General features: G+C 40.2%; 1 protein-coding gene across 1 annotated transcript in view; it reads left to right on the top strand.

Moving 5' to 3' along the window:
- Window positions 1–18,814, top strand: part of PCSK2 (proprotein convertase subtilisin/kexin type 2) — a 97,948-nt gene extending 79,134 nt beyond the window's left edge. Inside the window, exons 9-12 of the mRNA XM_053974002.1 lie at window positions 9,156–9,371; window positions 10,591–10,691; window positions 13,253–13,480; window positions 17,126–18,814. Coding sequence (XP_053829977.1) covers window positions 9,156–9,371; window positions 10,591–10,691; window positions 13,253–13,480; window positions 17,126–17,612 — 1,032 coding nt within the window. The 3' untranslated portion in view covers window positions 17,613–18,814. The remainder of the gene's footprint in view (window positions 1–9,155; window positions 9,372–10,590; window positions 10,692–13,252; window positions 13,481–17,125) is intronic.
- The last annotated feature ends 429 nt before the right edge of the window (window positions 18,815–19,243 follow it).

The raw sequence follows: 19,243 nt of genomic DNA, 5'->3' as shown, positions 1-19,243 counted from the left end.
CTTTGGTCTTGAGGAGAATCTTTCTTAGGTGTTGTGACAGTTCTACCAGCACCTTGATGTGTTATAGGTGCCTCATCTCTCTTCCACTAATGTTGGTTGTAGCAGGTATAAACTTTGAACACAGAAAAATTTCCATGTAATTTCTATGTTGTCCTTGTCCAATGGAGAACTTGTGTAAAAGTAGCAAAAAAGGTGGAAGAATGAAAACTGAACTAGAGTTATTTTACCCTTCAAGAGAAGCAGATTTTAAATCATAATCATGGGGATTTTTTGTAATTTGGAATATAAAATACCTTTGAATTAACTTGCTGTCATATTGCCCTACGCTTTAATTTGTGCACTTACACTGGAATTAACCTTATCTTTGAATGTTAAATATCAGAGTAGGGATTTTTCTTTTCTCTTTTGTTGCTTGGTTGGAGTCCCATACTCAGAGCATTGGGCATATTACTTTTTTAATACCTTGCCTTCAGGAATGTTTCTGATTCTCTTCAAGAAATAATTTGCAGTATTAAGATCAGAAGGGGCCCTGAGATCACTCGAGTTGAAGGCTCAGGAAAGAGAGAGCACAGTGACAGCTGTGCTCTGGCAAGGATTGCTCTCATCAGGAGACATATGTCTCTCTTATCAGGAGACATAAAATTAAGGGGAGAGCCTGCATTAGTAAACCAGTTCTGTCAGCCATCGCAGAATTAGGAGGAACTATACTGGATGTACCTAAAAAAAAAAAATATTGTTGTCCAGGGGCAATTACACTTAACCTTGTAGTGGCAGTATCCCAGCTACCTCCTGGCAGTATGTGCATAGAAGATGGGACAGTTCTGCCCCAAATAACTCTCTTTGTGTTGTGATCATAGCTTTATCTACCCTTCTTTTGCTTGTTACATTTCCTAATAGAACAGTTTTTTTGGGTATAGTTTGTTCTGATCTGTTTTTTTTTGGAGAACCAGATTTTCTAGAGATATTTCAAGCTGTAAGTTGGATACTGGCTATTCTCCATGGTGCTCTGAAAAACCCACTACAGAGTTGGCTGCATGTAAAGGAAGACTAACAAACCTTTGATATAATACCCTTTTACCTAGTTTAGGTCTATAATATATGCATCACATTCTCTATTGACTGTAAAAATGTAAATCTAGTTTATTATTATTTTTCAGTGTAACCCTCCTGGCTTATTAAAAAGTATCTTTTGTAAACTGAGAGACAAAAAAATGTAGGAATGCTTTTTATCAGCCTAGAGCTGATTCTCACCAGAGTTATGGTTCACGAATTAATGATGAAGCTGAAATATTGGCAGGGAGGAAGAAACATGCTGAGAATAAATATGTGTTCTTAAACTAAAAGCAATACTTCCAAATGTCCTAGAAGGCAATATAAGAGCTCTTGCATGGAGCAAGATTAATATCCTTGCTTCTAATGCAATAAAATAAAAATCAGTAAGTAGGAGTGATATAGAATTCTTGTGCAGAATATGCATTTAATTGAGTTGACAAGCACAGGTAATGTTTGCCTTGCTGCCGCCACACTTGGGAGCCCAGCTCAAAGAGGACACAATCTCCATTCCACTGTCATGTCCTTTGGAATTTCTCCTTCCAGAGCTACTGAGATGTGGGGGTATTAGTCACCTGATAATGACAATATGATAAAAACTGCAGAAACTGTGAAACTTCATGTTTATATGTCTATTTTTATGTCAGCTATAAGGAGGTGGACTAAGGCCAACATGTCTTCTATTTCTGATATGTATTCTTCTAGCTAACGATGTCCCTGCTGATTGCAGAGTGGAGTTGGACTAGATGGCCTTTAAAAAGTCCCTTCCAACCCAAACTAGTCTCTGATTCTATTTTCCTACCTTTCCTCTTCCATTATCCATTCTTGGCATGTGTTGAACTCACTCTTGCCTTTGCCTTAATCATACCTTCATTTTGGTGTGCTGTTCTCTTGGAAGGTAAACAGCACAAATAGAGGCAGAACTGAATAGCATAATTAAGGACACCACAATCTGCCATCACACTGGCAACTCCTTTATGGGCTCTCTTCCTGACAGTAGATCTAAGACTAGGCACAAAATGGGTGGTGTGTGCATGAACTGGGTGTCAGCATAACCCATGTAATCAGGTTATTGGGAAAGCTACTCAAGCTCCTTTTTGTTACTAAGGCACAATCCCACTCATTTTTTTAATGTGATCTGGCTTCACTGTGGTATCTCATGGCTTTAGTTCAGGGACAGTGGTCAGCAGCGTGACTGGGTCACTGAGTAGTGGTGGCTGCACTGCAAGGATAAAGGAGCTCACCGTTGAATTAGCAAGAATTTGGGAATAGGGATTGAAAAGAGTTTCATACAAACAAAGGTCCACAAATATTTGGCAATTACCAGTACTGACCTGACAGGTGAACACTCTTACCTAATGCAACTTTCAGCTGCTAGAAAATACTTATTTGGGATGTAGCTGGAAAGGGCTTTTAAAAACTTCTAGTCTTTAAAGATTGGGCTGAAAGTGGTGTGTATACAGTACTTGCCTAATGAGGGGGCCTTGCATTCATTGTATGCTTAGTATGAGTGGACAAAGCAATGCTGTGTGATTTACATATCCCTTGTCTGAGCTGTGCTTACCCACTTTGGGGCTAGAAGGCTTGGAGAGGGAGGTAGAGATGATAGATGGAAATCCTGTGACAACACATCTCTCTTAAATAGAGACCTTCTGTTCTCTAGTATCTTGCATCCAGAATTGTATCAGCCGTCATCTTAAACAGGAAAAGGCAACTTAGGTCAAGATCTAATTCCACTTATATTTTGTGGTACATCCTGTTTTTAGTGTAGTGTCCAGTAAGCATTTCTTATTTGCCATTTCGTGAGTCCAGTTCTTTCCAGCCTCAGTTATTGGAATTTAAGGCAACAAAAAGAAGTCATCAAATAAACTGGTCTCCTACCTATTGCATTTTTATGTTGTAGGCTTTTATATTAGGAGTTTGTGAGTGGTTGCTCATGGACTGAATTAATTTCTTGAGACTTCACCTTCGCAGCCAGAATATATAAGACATGAGCCATTCGTGCTTGTGCTGGTGAAAACATTATTGCTTCCCTAATGTAGTTCTACCTAAGAAAACAATGCCCAAGTACAAATTACCAGGGGAGCAGTATTAAGAATTCATAGTCACATCATGGCTTTGTAATTGGGCTCACCAATGAAAGAAGAAAGGACAATGTAAAAAAACGAAAGGAAATATTTCTCATTTGCCTCTCTCCAAGTGCACGGAAATTGTGTTATTATTCTTTGAAAATATGTTAATGAAGTATATGCACTTAGATGTCTCTAACATCATTTTATTGTCCAACAGCTAAGAGAGGACAGGAAAATTTATGATATGGCAACCATCTGATTACTCAAATTTTGAGGAAGCCCAGCAAGCTTCTTTTTAACTTGGGAGCCCTTTATTTTTGTATTGTCATTGTGTCTGAAATATGCATTATAATTCCATGCCTTGTCTTATTCATCTGAGATAAAATCAACCTTATTAAAACCCCACACATGTTATATCTGCATATCTGCTTGGAATTCTGAACCCTGGTCATCTGACAGGGATGTTTTCTAAGGAGGCAAGACAACAATGTAGCCTGAAAATGCTGGTTTTGTTGTCTCACTCTGCCCCCAGGAGTGTTTTTTGCCTAATCTCTGTGCCACAGCTCAGCAGATACATGGTTTAGCTTCCCAGCAAAGCTGATACTGCAAGCTGGGAACCTTTGCACAGTGCTTCCAGGGGCACAGACGAACCTATGAGGCCAGAGTTCGTCACACCATTTGGGAATGTTGGGAAGGGAAAGCAACATTGTCCCTGCTAAAGAGTGAATTGGGTGTGTAGAGTCTTTCTCAGTGATAATCTAGCTCAGAGATAATGAGAAGAGGATGAGATTGATTTTTTTTTCTTTTTTTCTTTTTTTTTTTTTTTGCAAATATTATCAATGCTAGAATTAGGCCTGTGGAATTGTTGTATTATCACTTGTGGAACACAGCCCAGCATCCAGCAAAAAAGAAATGGCTAATTAAAAGGTTTTGCCTTAGCATTTTCCAAGTCCCTCCTCATTGCCCTGCTAGACTGGACCCTCACTGAAACCTAATGCTGCCTCTCTTCACCAAAAGTATAATTTTACATACGTTTCTCTTGGCTAAGAGCAGCCCATCCAATTTCAACAGCAATTTAGGTGTAGAAAAATGGCTCAAACATTATATTTTTAGCCAAAGGAGGTATTAACAATTATGAAATTAATTGTGGGTTGATGTATGTGAGTTCAGTACTCTTCTGTGATCAACTCTAGAATAAGTTACAGAAAGCCTTTTATTAGGGTTTATGAATTATATGCCTTAGGTTTTTTGAGAGTATTGTATGCAGCAGTCTTGGAGTTTGGTGGTTATTACTTGACCCAAATAGTTTCAGAAATCTGCTAGGACAAACTGGACAGACAGTTATTAAAGACAACAAAATGTGAAAGGGACACAAAAAGGAGAAGCATGTTGGAAGTGTGGTTCCAAGTGATAGTTGTCCTCTGCACAGTAGCCAAGTGTTGAACTGAGTTCTTGCTCCTGCCAAAACAGCCTCTCCTCTTGCACTGTTGAATACCAGAAGGTTAGGCCAGCAGGGAAGGGACAGGACCTTCATCAGTGGCGAATTTGAGAGGATAACCCTGTTGCTGTTTCTTCTGAGCTGAACTGCATGGCTTGTGGCTGTGCTGGGCTTTTCCAGGGTTCCAGTTCAGCATCTCCAGGCTTTCGGAAGGACCTGGATATAGGAGAAGTGCAAAGGCATTCAGCTCAAACAGGGTAGCTGTGCCCCTGAACCTGTGTGGTGGCGAACTTTGGCAGTCCAAATATGTTTCCTGCTAAAACTTTCTCTGAAGTATCTCTGAGGTTAAATCAAGATTGCTAGGCTGGCTGTCAGAAATGCGTTTCTGCCTAGATTTTGCTTGAGGTTTTTAACAGTGCCCAAGTCATCAGTATAGGAAAGGAGCAAAGGGATCCAAGAAGTCACAGGCTACCAGATTGCTCTAGGCAAATCATCCTGGCAGCTGGAGGAGCCAGGGGAGTGAGGGATGTCAGGGATGCAGGAACATGCAGGCAGGCTCCAGAAAACCCTGGCAGTACAACAAATGGGCAGCAGTTCAGGGATGCCTCCAGCTGGCTTGTACTGCATAGCCAACTGTGCAGTAGGTGGCTATGCAACAACCAAACAATCAAAGCTTCAGGAAACACTGGCTCAGGTACTAGCCCAGCAGGCATAATGAATGAAGAAAACAACAAGGGGTAAAAACATAGTTTAAGACATGCCAGAAGTTACATAAAGTGAGAAAGGCTGAAGTCTTCTGCCAGCTCACTTTTGCAAGGTAGTTCACAAAAGATATTTCTTTGGGATTATGCACTTGTGGAAGATGAGAAAAAGGGGTAAGAATATTTCTCAGGGATTTTTTCCTCATAGTGCAGTATCCCACTAAGGACACTGCAAATAGAAAACTTGCTCTTTTCTTAAAGAGAGCTTCACAGGAACTGTCTGTGAATTATTAAACATATAGCCTTGCCCAAAATTTAATTCTGGTTCTACCTGAATTGAGAACTGGGCCTCTCTTGGGCTGGTATTAAATAATCCATTAAATGATCTCTAAGTGAGATATATCTTCAGATGGCTCAGAAGGGCGAGTGCCAGGCCATGCATCACTTTTGGAGGAAACGAGCAGGTTTCTACAGGATTTTGGAGCAAAGATACTCTTTAAAATGTATCTTACAACCTTGCTGGTGTAGTGTTCATCCTGACTCTTCCTTCAGGCTCCCTCTGGTGGTTACAGTGTATGATACTGCTGCCTTCTTCAGTCCCGTTTTTGGTCCACATGTACAGCAGCTTGAGTCACACTAGTAACGTTTTTTAGGTTCACATAAGGTTGAGATGCAAATAGGAGCTTTCAGTTCGCTTTAAATACGATGTTTAGTTAATGCAACTGGATTTTTTTTTTCTGGCTTATCATAGAATCATAGACTGTTTTGAGTAGGAGGGGACTTTAAAAGCCATCTAATTCTTGACCCCCCTGCCATGCCATGATCAGGACTAGATCAGTTTTATTACTACTACTATCCAGAGAATTGAAAATTCGCTTCTCCTGAAGCTGTATATTTCTACCTGGTAAAGGACACGATGGCTGAGAACAGCCACCAGACAGTTTGCCTGTGCAGGCAGTCCCACTGTGGGGTCTGACTGTGGGACATGTGAGCAACAAGTCCTGAGCATCATTACAAAAAATGCAGTTGGGCTGCTGTCAGTTTATTCCAGCAGTGTTTGCTCGTCTTCCCAGCCCTGGCTAGGAAGGAAAGGCAATTGAAATTAGAGTATTAAGAGATGAGTTGTAGGTTTTAACACTAAGACCCACTTAGGGATGTGACTCCTGTGAAAGTGATATTCTGAAGCCATTCTCAAATTACAATAATTGCATGCATAAAATCCATCCCAGAGTTTCAGTTCCTCTGTGAATTCCCCTTGCTTCACACCAACAATCTGTTACATGCATTTTCTGCCATTCTGCTACAAATCCCATCCATGGGGTAAAATGCTTGGCAGCATGGAACAGTCCTGCTGAGCAGGGCTAAGTTTTTTCTCTGTGCTGGCCACTGCAGAGGTTAACTTCCTGTTAGCACTTTAGTGAATTTCTCACGTGAATTTGAAGTGTTTCCTCTCCCTTTCAAATGACAAGAAAGGAGATTGTTTTAAGAACAGGTCCATATATGACATGCATCCTATTCCTGCCACCATCAGCCACCTGCTTTCTGTGTTGGACAGACACCTGCTTTTTTGGGACTGAGGCTGTCCAAAGCAGGTAGAGGGTTGCAAAGTGGTGTGGTGGTGTACATGGGCATGGTGGTGGCAAGATTGGGATGCAGCCTCTGAAGGCAGTCCAAAGACCAAGTTTGGGCCCTGTAAACTAATGGCAGTCAGAAGCAAAAGGTGGGATATGGGAAAAGTCAAAGAGAAAAAAGGCACAACTGGTCTTGTTCTACTGATTTTTATTTTTAAAATAAATTGCTAGCATGATTTTCTTCTTAAAAGTATATATTTTTGCAACAGTATCCTCCTCCCTTAAAACGTGAGTGATACCAGGCCCTTGTGGAAGTTCTTAGATGGATTTCAGTGAGCTTTTTCATAGTCATTATCTTTATTATGAAAATCTGTGTCCTGAGATGTTACATATACCAGTGTCAGCAATCCTGCTGTGCAATTCAGTGGATTATAATGCAACTCACTAACATGCTTGAAATAATAAGGTTGCTCTGTTCAGTGGGGTGCAATGAAAAATAGAAGCTACTGCTGGGAACTCAGATTTGATTTAAAATCCTGACTGAAAAGGTTCCCTATTAAAATGCCACTGCAGGTTACTAAGTTTGTATATTCATGTACTTCCATTTCATGCTGGGCAATGAGAAAACCAGAAGAAATTTTTTAGTCTTTTTCTCAGTGCATCTAAACAGTGTGTTAAATTCCAGCCTTGCAGACTTCTGGTGCTCTTGGAAGTAAATGTTGGATTACTTGAACTAAACATAGAGAGAAATGGTGGCTGTGCTGGAATCAGTTGGAGATCTGAGCTTTGAGTTCCACAGCACAGATCTTTCCCTGAGAGTTGAAGTTCTCATGTCTGACTCTCTTTCAGGCAGCTCCTACCTCTTTCTGATTATGGAATTAGAAGGAGCTGAGTTGATTCCTTCCCACTACCTGCCTATCTGGAAGTTGGGGAGAGGGTATGGATTTCTTTTGTTTAATTAATGGCAAGCCTTTATAGTGGCCCTTCAGCTTGGGTCACTCCTGTCCATCTCAGCATAATTGCTGGGCCATTTTTCTGTAGATTATTTGTATGGCCTCATAACTTTATTTTCTCCTTAGAAGTAGAAGCTGGTTTGTCAGAAAGACAGCTCTGAGCCAATCATACCTTTGGAAAAAGAAATGTATTGAGAGAAAAAGGTGATGGTAGAGCTTTTTAGCCATTGTCTGAACCTAACTGGATCTTACAAACCCAGCCTGTGAGATGATCTATATCCCTTTTAAAAGAACAAATTTCCTCATGGCACTTAGACCATGACATAAATGCTCATGAATCCATAAAATGTCTTAGCATGTGCCACAGGAGCCTTTAGGGTGTGAAGCAAACCAGGTGATAAATAGAAGTGGTTTGTGTACACAAGGTTGCAGAACTGGCTTTGGCTGCCATTTACCTGGATTTAATAACCTGCATGGGTCTGTGTATCACAGCTGAAGCTTCATATATATTTTGTTTGTACCATATATCTCCTTTATAAATGCTCAGCTTTACAATTAGATGTACAGTTGTTTTGCCAATTGATTGGGGCAATTTAAAGGACATGGACACCAATAAAGAATGGTCTTATTTTACTACTAATACTAAGGCAACACAGAGGCAAAATAATACATTTAATAAAACAATAAGCTTACTATGCACTTGGCTTCAGCAACAAACAAAACAAGCAAGATAATGCACCCAGTCAGTACTGTGTGAGAGAGAGAGAATAGTGATTGAGAAAGATACATCACCAATTACCTAAATACTTGACCATCATCCAGAACCCGCAGTCGCTGGGTCTGTTGCAGTGACAATTTGGAGAACTATCCAGTGACAATTTGGAGAACTTTCCAGGGAACTGGGAGGTCTTAGAATTGCGTTCACTCCTAAGTGAGGTCTCCAAAGTTGCTACAAATGGGGTGTTCCAGCTTTTGTAACGCACTTCCCAGCCAACAGGGACCAGGGCTTGGCCAGAGCCCAGGCCATGGTGGGGATAGGGGTTTCCTGCAAATAAACATCTAGTGATGTCAGTTGGGAAGGTTTCTTAAAATGATACATTTATTAACATGTCTTGCAGATAGTTACACAAGGTCATGTGAAAGTTCCTAAAGCAGCCAGTTTCACGTTAAAGCGGCTTGGTCAGTCTGTATGCAAGGTTCTTTTGTTAAATGGCTAACTTAGACAGTATCTATTACATGATTTTCAGGATTCATCTAAGTCAGCTTTGGCTCGGGCCTGTTGTTCGGGCCTGAGCACTTCAGAAGTTTAAAGTGGCTGCTATTTCCTGTTTGCTGTTTAACTCCAGAGGGTCGATTTTCTCCTCTCACAGGGCCGGGGTGGAAAAGGCAGCATCTATGTCTGGGCCTCTGGAGATGGAGGCAGCTATGATGACTGTAACTGTGATGGTTATGCATCGAGCATGTGGACAATCTCCATCAATTCTGCCATAAACGATGGACGGACAGCTCTGTATGATGAAAGCTGCTCTTCAACCTTAGCTTCCACCTTTAGTAATGGGAGGAAGAGAAATCCAGAGGCTGGTGTGGTGAGTCCTGATACTCTTGTGCTGCTGTTGCTGTCTTTGTGCATGATGTATGTCTATCTGCATGACCTATTGCAGCTCTGTGCACTTTGGAGCAGCAAATGGTTCATTGTTGAGATGAATATTTTCTAATTTGCAGTATGTGATGGTGCCAAAACTGTCAGCTGAGAAGATGTGGGATTTTTACTGAGAACAGCAATGATCTTTTAGAGCTTCAAAGGAAAGTTGGTGCTTTCCTTTGTCAGAGACCAGATTACAAAGTTCAGTTGCCCTCTTTCTGGAGGACAGTGTGACAAGAGGTCTCGGTAAAAATCTAAGTTAACATTTGAGATCATACTTACTTGTACTGGCAGACTTCTGCTGTACAAGCAGCACAGAGCAGAATGACATTTAGTCACTCACAGAGGACATATGGGGGTTCAGATTACCAGAGCCTGCTGTTGCTGCAGGGCCATACCTACAGCTGGAAAAGAGGCAGGTTCTGTTCAATTGTATTTGGGATTCTCTTCCACTGTAGTGATCACTGCTCTTCAGCACCTTCAGACTAGCCAGGACTCAGTTCAGTTTACAGAGTGGAAAATGCAGGTGTGCTGACTCAAGGTTAGTTTTTGCAAAAAGCTGTTGTACATTTTCCATGGCCCTGTCTCAAACCCTCAAGACACACTGCGCAATCCTAAATGCCCACATGCAGTAGCAGACAGAGCACTGGTTTCTGTCTTCAATCAGCTCTGTGATGATACCAGCCAAGATTATCTGTGGCATCTTTGTAATTATTGCCATAAAATGCATTTCTGAGGTTTTCTTCTGGTCTCTGCTAGTAACTAATCTGCACAGAAGACAGCAGCCTGGTGCTGCTGCTGGTCTCAGAGTTGGACAAATGTTAAAAAGCTCAATAGTGTTAACAATTCTAGTTTCAAATCTTTTTGATAATCAGAAAGGAATTTAAGGCCTTTGATTAAACTGTGTTTGTAAGAAATAGATGGGTTCTAAGTGAAAAAGACCACTGGTTTACTACTTGATGACTTGTTCTTTCATTTGTGCTCTAAATGTGTCTCACTGTGATTTTAAATTGATACACTCTTCCAAAAAACAGAACAGATCATGAGCATGAACACAAGTAAAGAGCAAGGGCACAAACTCCACTTTCTGTATTTTTCTGCGTCTGTAGCTGCAACAAAAATGGGATAGCTGGTTTCATTAATTACATCTAATATCATTGCAGGCTACAACAGATTTGTATGGCAACTGCACCCTGCGTCATTCAGGCACGTCTGCAGCTGCCCCTGAAGCAGCCGGAGTGTTCGCCCTGGCCCTGGAGGCTAAGTATGCTGTTGAGAAATTCCTCATGAGCTCTGGAGAGGAGAGGGCCTGTGGTTTGTTGAATGGTGTTCATCATTTCAGTTGGCTGGCTGTGGCACAAGGCTGCAATAACCCACTCAAAAGCCGCCTCGTACAGCAGTGGCGTGCATGGTGACTTGCAGATGGAGCAACAGCTTTGCCAAAGTTGCATTGGCAGATGTATTTTGGCTGTCTGGCTCTCTCTGTGTCCTCCCCATCCTCTGCATCTGGGGATTAGACCTCTCTAGCACTGTTTGGAGGAAGAGATTATGTAATTTCTCCACATGTCCTCTGTGAAATGCCCAGCCCACAAAAACATAGGAATGACCCTGTAATATGAGACAGGAATTCATCTTGTGCCAGGATACTGTCTGCAATGACAGAAGCTTAGGAAGAGGACAAGAAATGGGGATTAAGAGTGGTCTTTCAACAAGAGCTTTGTCAATCCACGATTTGTAGAGACAGCAGTGGGTTTCTTCCGTTTAATAGCCAACGGCAGATTGATCTTCCTTAAAGTTGTCTATTCTTTTTCATATTATCTGTATTTGGCACCTAGATCATCCAGTAACAATCAGTTCCTCAATATTTATTTTTTTTTTTGCAATGGTGGTGTGGAATGTTTTCTTTGTTTTCTTAACCCATTGCTGGTAGCTTGTTTCTGTGCTGTGTAATTGCTCTGTTACATGAAGGAATAAATATCCATTGTCTGTTTACCATTCTCCATGGTATTCCTGACACTGGAACCTTTTTTATATCTTGGAAGCATTATCTTCTTCTTTATTGATTAGGAAAAGTTTTCCTTTCAATAACTTATACCACCTTTTTACTTCATGTTATTTTTTTTCATGAACTGAGGCAACATTTGCTTAGTTACAGAGCTTCAGTTGCTGTAACCATGGCATGAAGTGAGTACTATGTGCATAGTTTCCTTCAACAGTGCAGAGTAATGAAGATTTGTGAGAGGAGGCCAAGTTTACATTAGCAGAGCAATGACTGTCATGCTCAGAACATTACTTGGTCCAAATCTCATTTTTCAGGTTTTATACATGTAAAACACATGCCAAATGTTTAGCTTTGGATGATCATTCCTTCTACTATCAAATTCTTTCAGTGGGACAGCCACTATATAAAATATTAATATGGCCATAAAAATGTAAATGTTTAATGAATTTTCTGACCACTGAATGTTTAAACTGGACTGGAACCTAATTATTATAAATTCTTCCTCATTTGAGGTACACATAAAGACTGGAATTACTCTGCCATTATCATGAATAGGAATTAGATTTAATACCCCTCGCTTGCACTAGAATTTCTAGACGTTGCTGAGAAGGCAGCAGGAGAGAGAAGGAACTGTCAGTGTCTCCCATATCCTTCTGGCTGTTTTAAATTGTATTGTGCAGAACTGTCCTGGATGAACCTTGCCAGGAGTCGCTGACAATCTCCCATGGAGCCTGTTCTTGCCTGCATTATGTCTGTCAGCTCATACACAGTATAGGATTGACATGTCTCTCAAACCAGACCAATCTATGAAATAGAAAGTACAGCTTTAAGATATGTAGCAAGCTCTTAAAAGATCACAATAAGAATGATGCAAGTGATATCTTCTTTTCAGCTGCCTTCTGTCACCTTGGGGGAATGACAGTAATTGGCTATTCTGGTGTACATTCAGCACGCACACATGCTTATTACTTGGGGCACAGAAAGCTGAAAAGCAGATCCTTTTAGGCTGATGGTTTGAATCAGATATATTGTGATGTTGAAAGAGTTCATCATAAAACTACTGGAATAGCTTTAGTTATGTAGAATTAGAATGTCAGTTCTAAAGCTTTTTAGAATAATAAGTGCCCTTCCTCTTATCATAATCACTGTACATCTAGGAAGACAAGAGAAGATGATGAAAAATAACCATTGCAGCTAGGCAAATGTTACTTGACTGCATCCATCCATGCTAATATAACATGGGTGAAAAGCCTCTGCCATACCTTATACTGCAAAGCTGCAGCCACCCACGGCCCATATATCCATAGCCAAAGCATCCTGACATTGCTAACACCTGGATCATTAGAGCTCATCAGTTTCATCAGATTAGGGCTTCTGAGGGTGGATCTTGGAAGGTCCATGGGAAAAGCAGGAGGAGCAGGCAAGAAAAAGGGGACAAGATCTAAGAGGGAAGCTAGGTGAAATTTTTTTATAAACTTTGAATTTTTTGCATTTCTCTCTGGATCTGGTATAATATCTTACTCATTTTAGTAGTTCAAAAATTGCATGTTGGATCTATAATGTCTAGTTAAAAGAAGCTATTTTTAATCAGAAGTGGTTTTACAATTTTGGAGAACATATTTGGAAAAGTATTAAAAGTACTTCAAACTTATTCTTGTTCCCACTGAGATCAGTAGAAGCTTTGTTATCGATATGTGTGTAGTTACAATTTCAGTGTTATTCATAGAAGCAAACGTTACCCAGAGCCTTACTCAAGCACAGTTTTTCTTTAACATCTGCTTGGAAATACTGCAATGTTTGTTTCTCATGTTGCACTTCCACAGCTTGCATCTGACATGGAGAGACATGCAGCATCTGACAGTGCTCACCTCCAAGAGGAACCAGCTTCATGACGAGGTTCACAGGTGGCGTAGGAACGGCGTTGGGCTGGAGTTCAACCATTTGTTTGGCTATGGTGTCCTAGATGCAGGAGCCATGGTTAAGATGGCAAAAGACTGGAAGACTGTTCCTGAGAGATTCCATTGTGTTGGAGGGTCAATACAGGAACCTGAGTAAGTGAATAGTCCAGTGGATGTGTTTGGCTTCTTCCAGGCATCTGGGAGACTGCAAGCATACAATTATGTTGGCAAAGACAGTTAAAGAAACTTACTGAAGTTTTTTGTTTCCTAAGAAACTGTAGCATTACTAATAATAAGTTGATAAAACATTTTTTATCAGCAGTGCTTGATGAAACTTTCAGTTCCTGGCTTGCTGGAGCAGTACATTCTATAGTCCATCCCATATGCTGGTGCCAGTAGTGTTAATAGCAACAACCATTTCTCCTGGGCATTCACAGGTATTTTTGTGCTCAAGTTTCTGTGAATAAAGAGCCTAGCCCTAAATGAAAATCTGTAAGACTGGCACTGCAAATTACATAAGCTTCTGCCACATGAAATACCTATCAGCTAGGTGATATCTCACTATGAGATTCTTCAGCAGACAATTTTATCTCCCGAAGACTGAAACAATCATCTACAGGTACCAGCGCTGAGCACTACAGCATTTAATTGTGCTTGCTTTAAGCTCTTCAATTCTCAGGGTAATTTCAGGGTAAGTAGTCAGGATGTTTTCTGATTTACCTTTACCTGCTAAAGTGAATGAGTCAACAAATGAATGAATGAATGCTAATTGACTACAACAGCTTTAGTTTAATTTAAGTAATTGAAATACTAACTGAATAATGGCCTAAATTATATCTATACCATTTGAAATTTGACTTTTCAGTGCCATTTTTGAAGGCAACATTATTCTGTTGGAAAAAGAAAACAAACCACGATGCCACCCTAGCACATAGCTCAACCAGGGAAAGAGTGAGTTTTCCCCCAGCCTTGCAAATTGAATTTGCATGATTCAAAGTTCTATGGCTGAGCTCTGAGTTTTAATTTATCTGTCCTATGCATACTCACAGGTAAAAAACAAATGAGAATACCAAAGCTAGTTTTAGGATATCTTTAGTTTATTAATAAATAAATGCACAATAATCTCATTTATCTTGGGGCAGCTCCATTTACTGAAATGGGGATCATCCTAGAAGAGGAGAGAACATTTCTTTCTGTAGGCTGTAAGGGTGCCCCCCTGTCAATTGCCTGACACATCTATATATTAACAGCACTGCTGTAATATTTGTGTTCCCCAATGAAAATGTCACTGACAGGAGATGATAAGCATTATGAAGTGCAACATGTACATTTTTTTGAATTGCACTGTAAAAAAAAAAGCTAGCTAAGTCCCAGCATCTCCAGAGATTCCTTGAAAATGAAAACTCTGCATTTCTGCTGTGGATAAGTGGGTTATTCTTTCAGTTTGGTTTGCTGAAGCAACATTTTATTTATATATATTATCTATATTTTTATTTAAGTATAGATATTTGTATACATAACATATGTATTTGGTATAGAGTTATGAAGGTGAGTAGTTGATATGGATGTACGTTTCAGAGCAGCATTGTCAATTAAGCAAAAGGCCAGGAAATAATTAACAGACATAATATACCGTGTGATGAAAGCAATCAGAATTTAAAATAGAAACTTTTGTTAGCAACAGGAGCTTTACCTGACAAGGTTTCTGGCTGGTTTAAGTTTTAAGACAATGTAGTCCATTAACTGAGGAACAGGAGCACACAGGAGCTCCTTCTGCTCATCTCCCACCCACACAAAAGTGGATATACTGTATATAGTCTCCCACTGGCTACTATGCCATGGACATACTATATATATATATATATATATATATATACACAAGTTGGGTAGTGACACATGGTAAGGCTGCAGAAAATCCACTTTCTCTTCTTCACCTTGGTGTCAGGCTTTTTCCACTAAGCCTTGTTCTTTTTGTTTCTTTAGGAAAATTCAGCTAGACTACAGTAATTAGTCTAGTGAAGCAGAGACTATTAGATCCTAGTTAATAGGAAAGGGGGAAATAGAGGAAGCCTTTTCTCATGTTTTTAGAGAGCTGAGAGAACTTTTGCTTTGCGGTACTTGAGAAGGTGGAGAGAAAAGCTTTTTGCAGTTGTCAAGCCTTCTGCAGAGCAGATGTAGTGGGAACACATTGCTCTTGTTTCTTTGAGCTTTAGTCTGGACACGAGGAAAAGATTCACACTGCAATGTCCCTCCTCATTAACTGAAGGAGATAAAACACTTTTCACATCTCTGGAAATGAAGCAGTGTTTGACAAAGCTTTGCCCACTGTGTGAAAAGGCCGTGAGACAACATGAATTCATATTGAGGCTTCCCATGCAGAGAAACTGCAAGCACATGGCAACTGTGAAATTACAATCCTTCACCTCTGTCTGCACGTAGTGCATTTTTCTTGTGCTTTGCCACGTAAAATAAGTATCTCAAGAGGATTATATTAGATGCTCAAATATTTCAGCTATGCAATATTTATGTTATACCAACTTCTGCCCCATAATACTCAGAACATCACAGGTTTTTCAGTTTAAAGTAAGTGTTTAAATGCTTTGAGGATCTTAATCTAAATGATGTTTTGCTCTGCAAGTACTTCCAAGAAGGTAATACTCTATGGAAGGGGAACAGAGACTGGCCTGAACCACTTAGTGATGCACCAAGTGTAATACCTGGAGCTCATCTCAAGAAGAAAAGAATTCCTGGAAGCTAGGCTTGAGTGAAATGCTTTCACTGGTCTCTAAAGAACACGGTATTTCATTAGCAGAGGGAAAAAGCTGGTACTGATTTCTTTTGAAAATAAGGTATTCATTACCACAGTGTAGCCAATGAACTTCAAAAGATTCTCAATTTGCACAACTAAGGTCAGGGAGAAGCCACTGGAAGACAAGATAATGACAAGGTGACTGGAGTCTTTTGTGACTTGGTTCCTTTTGTAATGACTGCTGTAATTCTTGTCTTTCAATTATTTCTTTTAGACAGAGGAAAATGTCACACTGCTCAAAGAACGCTGATAGTGAAGATGTAGAGCATTTTTACACTTTCTGTGTATTCTGCCAGCCAGTTTCTGAGGCAGTGGGTAATTGAAGTTGCATCCTGACCCCAACAGGTTTAGAGGCACTTTACAGCCTCAGCTCCCGGGCCAGACAGCACTTTGGTAACTCAGTAACACGTGCAGCTTCTTTCCTTGGTGTATGTACTCATGTACAGGAGCTGTTCAAGGATGGAAATCTTTGTGAAAAACTTATTTTTCAAATGAGCCAACTCCGGCATCCCACGCTTGTGCTGGTTTCCAAAGCAGAACAAGGACATAGGCTTTAATGTGACTGCACTGAAATTCTGTGCCATTGGTTCCTCCAACACCAGAGAGCCATTTACTGCTGTCATTTAAGGAAACTGGCATGACTCATGGTTCTTTTACTGAGTATGCACATTATTATGCAATTACCCAATATAGGAGTGATAAGTAAAGAGAACCATTAACGTTAGTCCTTAAAGAGCAGTATGTGCTTCTAAAATTGCATTATTTCTCTCTTTGTGTAGATGTACATTTCATGATTATTTTCAAATTAAGGTTTTGGTATAATTTTCTAAAAGGGGAATATTTGCTTTCTGGCTAAGTTTGCAACTATTTCTTCATGTATTAATAAGGAAAATCATACAGTGTTTTTCTGTGAGGCACCAAAACCCAGTAGTTTTAGCATAAGCCACATTGTACTGCTTTAATTTGCTTAATTATCTTTTGACCCACAGAAAGATACCACCAAGTGGCAAACTGTTCCTCACGCTGACAACCGATGCGTGTGAGGGGAAGGAGAACTTTGTGCGGTACCTCGAACACGTGCAGGCAGTTATAACCGTGAATTCCACTCGGCGAGGAGACCTCAACATCAACATGACCTCACCAATGGGAACAAAGTCCATTTTGCTGAGCCGGCGCCCCAGGGATGATGACTCCAAGGTGGGTTTTGACAAATGGCCTTTCATGACGACTCACACCTGGGGAGAAGACCCCCGAGGCACCTGGGCTCTGGAGATTGGCTTTGTTGGCAGCCAGCCCCAGCGGGGTGTGCTGAAGGAGTGGACACTGATGCTGCATGGGACTCAGAGTGCCCCGTATATAGACCAAATCGTAAAAGATTATCAGTCCAAACTGGCCATGTCCAAGAAGGAAGAGCTGGAGGAAGAGTTAGATGAAGCAGTGGAGAGAAGCCTGAAGAGTATACTGAGCAAGAAGTAGTGCTGTGTTGCATGACGGTGTCTTTCCTTCCCCACACCCCTCTACTCACCGTTCTACTATCCAAACTTCTGTGTTAGACGTATTACAATGATTGTCTCTGTAGACAAATTATCACCCTTTCTTGATTTTAAAGTCTTATATCTCGTCAGTAATTACTTTAATTGCCACTGAAGCAGTCCATTTTTTATCTCTAAACCACAAAATATACTCCCACCAAATACTATGTACAGTTTGTGACTGTAAATGATGATTTTTCTTTTGTGTCATACAAATAGGTAATAACCTGCAAAGAAGTTAATGGCTTTTCCCTTCATATTTCTGTGGTAAATGTTTGTATTAAAAAAAGAGTGAATTTTAACACTGGAAGTTGGTGATAATTGAGCACATTTTAAAAAATGACTGCAAGAGAGGGAATCACAAAGAGGTTGTCTGGAGAGGTCTTTGAACATGCTCCTTCTGCATCACTGACTTCAGTGGGACTTCCTCCATTGGGTTCAACCAAAGTACAACTAGACCCCACAAAAAGAAATAATCCAGAGATAAGGAAAATTCACCAATCTGATTTGCAGAAATCCAATTCTTTTGAGAGTTTTATTGCATCGTACAGTTACACTACATACACACTTCAGCTACAGGATGGATCAACAGATATGCAATAAGGAAGGCAAAACGATGCCAAAGCTGGGTGGCAGGGAGAAGTGATTTGCAAACCAGGTCAGGGCCTTCTAGAAGCACAAGTCCCAGTTTTGCTGGAGTTCTTTTTTAGTTTGGTTGTTTTGGGGATTCTTTTCCTGTTGTTGTTTTTTTGTTTTGTAATTTTGGCAATTTAAATCAATTTACCATCTCACAGCAGAACAAGCACATGGGATGAGCTGTAGGATTTCTGGCAGCTTGTGTGCACCTGCTGGTTTCTCTACTGAGATGTTCTCCAGCACTGTAAAATGAGGCTGTGTCAGCATTACGAACCACAGACACCTGTTTTCTGGGGTTTGCAACCCAGCTGCCAGTAAACTGCTGTGGGGAAAATTTGAAGCACACAGTTTCAGTCCCAAAGCAATTTTTAATTTAATTTTTTTTAAAGCTATATATTTGCTGGTATTATGTTATACAAATATATTTAAGGAGAAAAATATGCTGAAGTTATTAAAGTGTAATGCAATGTTGGCCTTCTTGAGAAATAAAATGTAGTATATTTGGGAAGATTTGTTGGCAGTCATTGTTTTTTCTGTTTAAAGTCAGTCCCACCTTGACTTTTTGGACATGAGTTAAAGTCCATTTCTCTCACCCTCAAGAGTATGCTCTGGCTATTACTGCAAAACATAACATTCTCCCTGGTGGGAATTACTGATGGAAGCAACCACTATATGTTCTCAGGTGTGAGTTCCCAAATTTAATCTTTGATAAATAAAGGGTCTTGATTCTGCAAATATTTAGGCACTTGCACTAAAGCCCATCAATAGACCTACTCAAATGGTAATTTTAAGCAGGTATTTCAGATCTTTGCAGGATCCAAGATCTACATTTTAGCAGTGACTAGTTTCAGAATTTTACTATGTATTTTTAATATGCAGAGTATGAATCTAAGATGTTTTAATAAGAGTTGTCCTGGTTGATCCGGTGCATAGCAGTAG

The sequence above is a fragment of the Vidua macroura genome, chromosome 3, assembly GCF_024509145.1.
Source record: "Vidua macroura isolate BioBank_ID:100142 chromosome 3, ASM2450914v1, whole genome shotgun sequence".
NCBI lineage: Eukaryota > Metazoa > Chordata > Aves > Passeriformes > Viduidae > Vidua > Vidua macroura.
The sequence above is the reverse complement of the archived record's forward strand: the minus strand, read 5'-3'. Positions and strand labels throughout refer to the sequence as shown.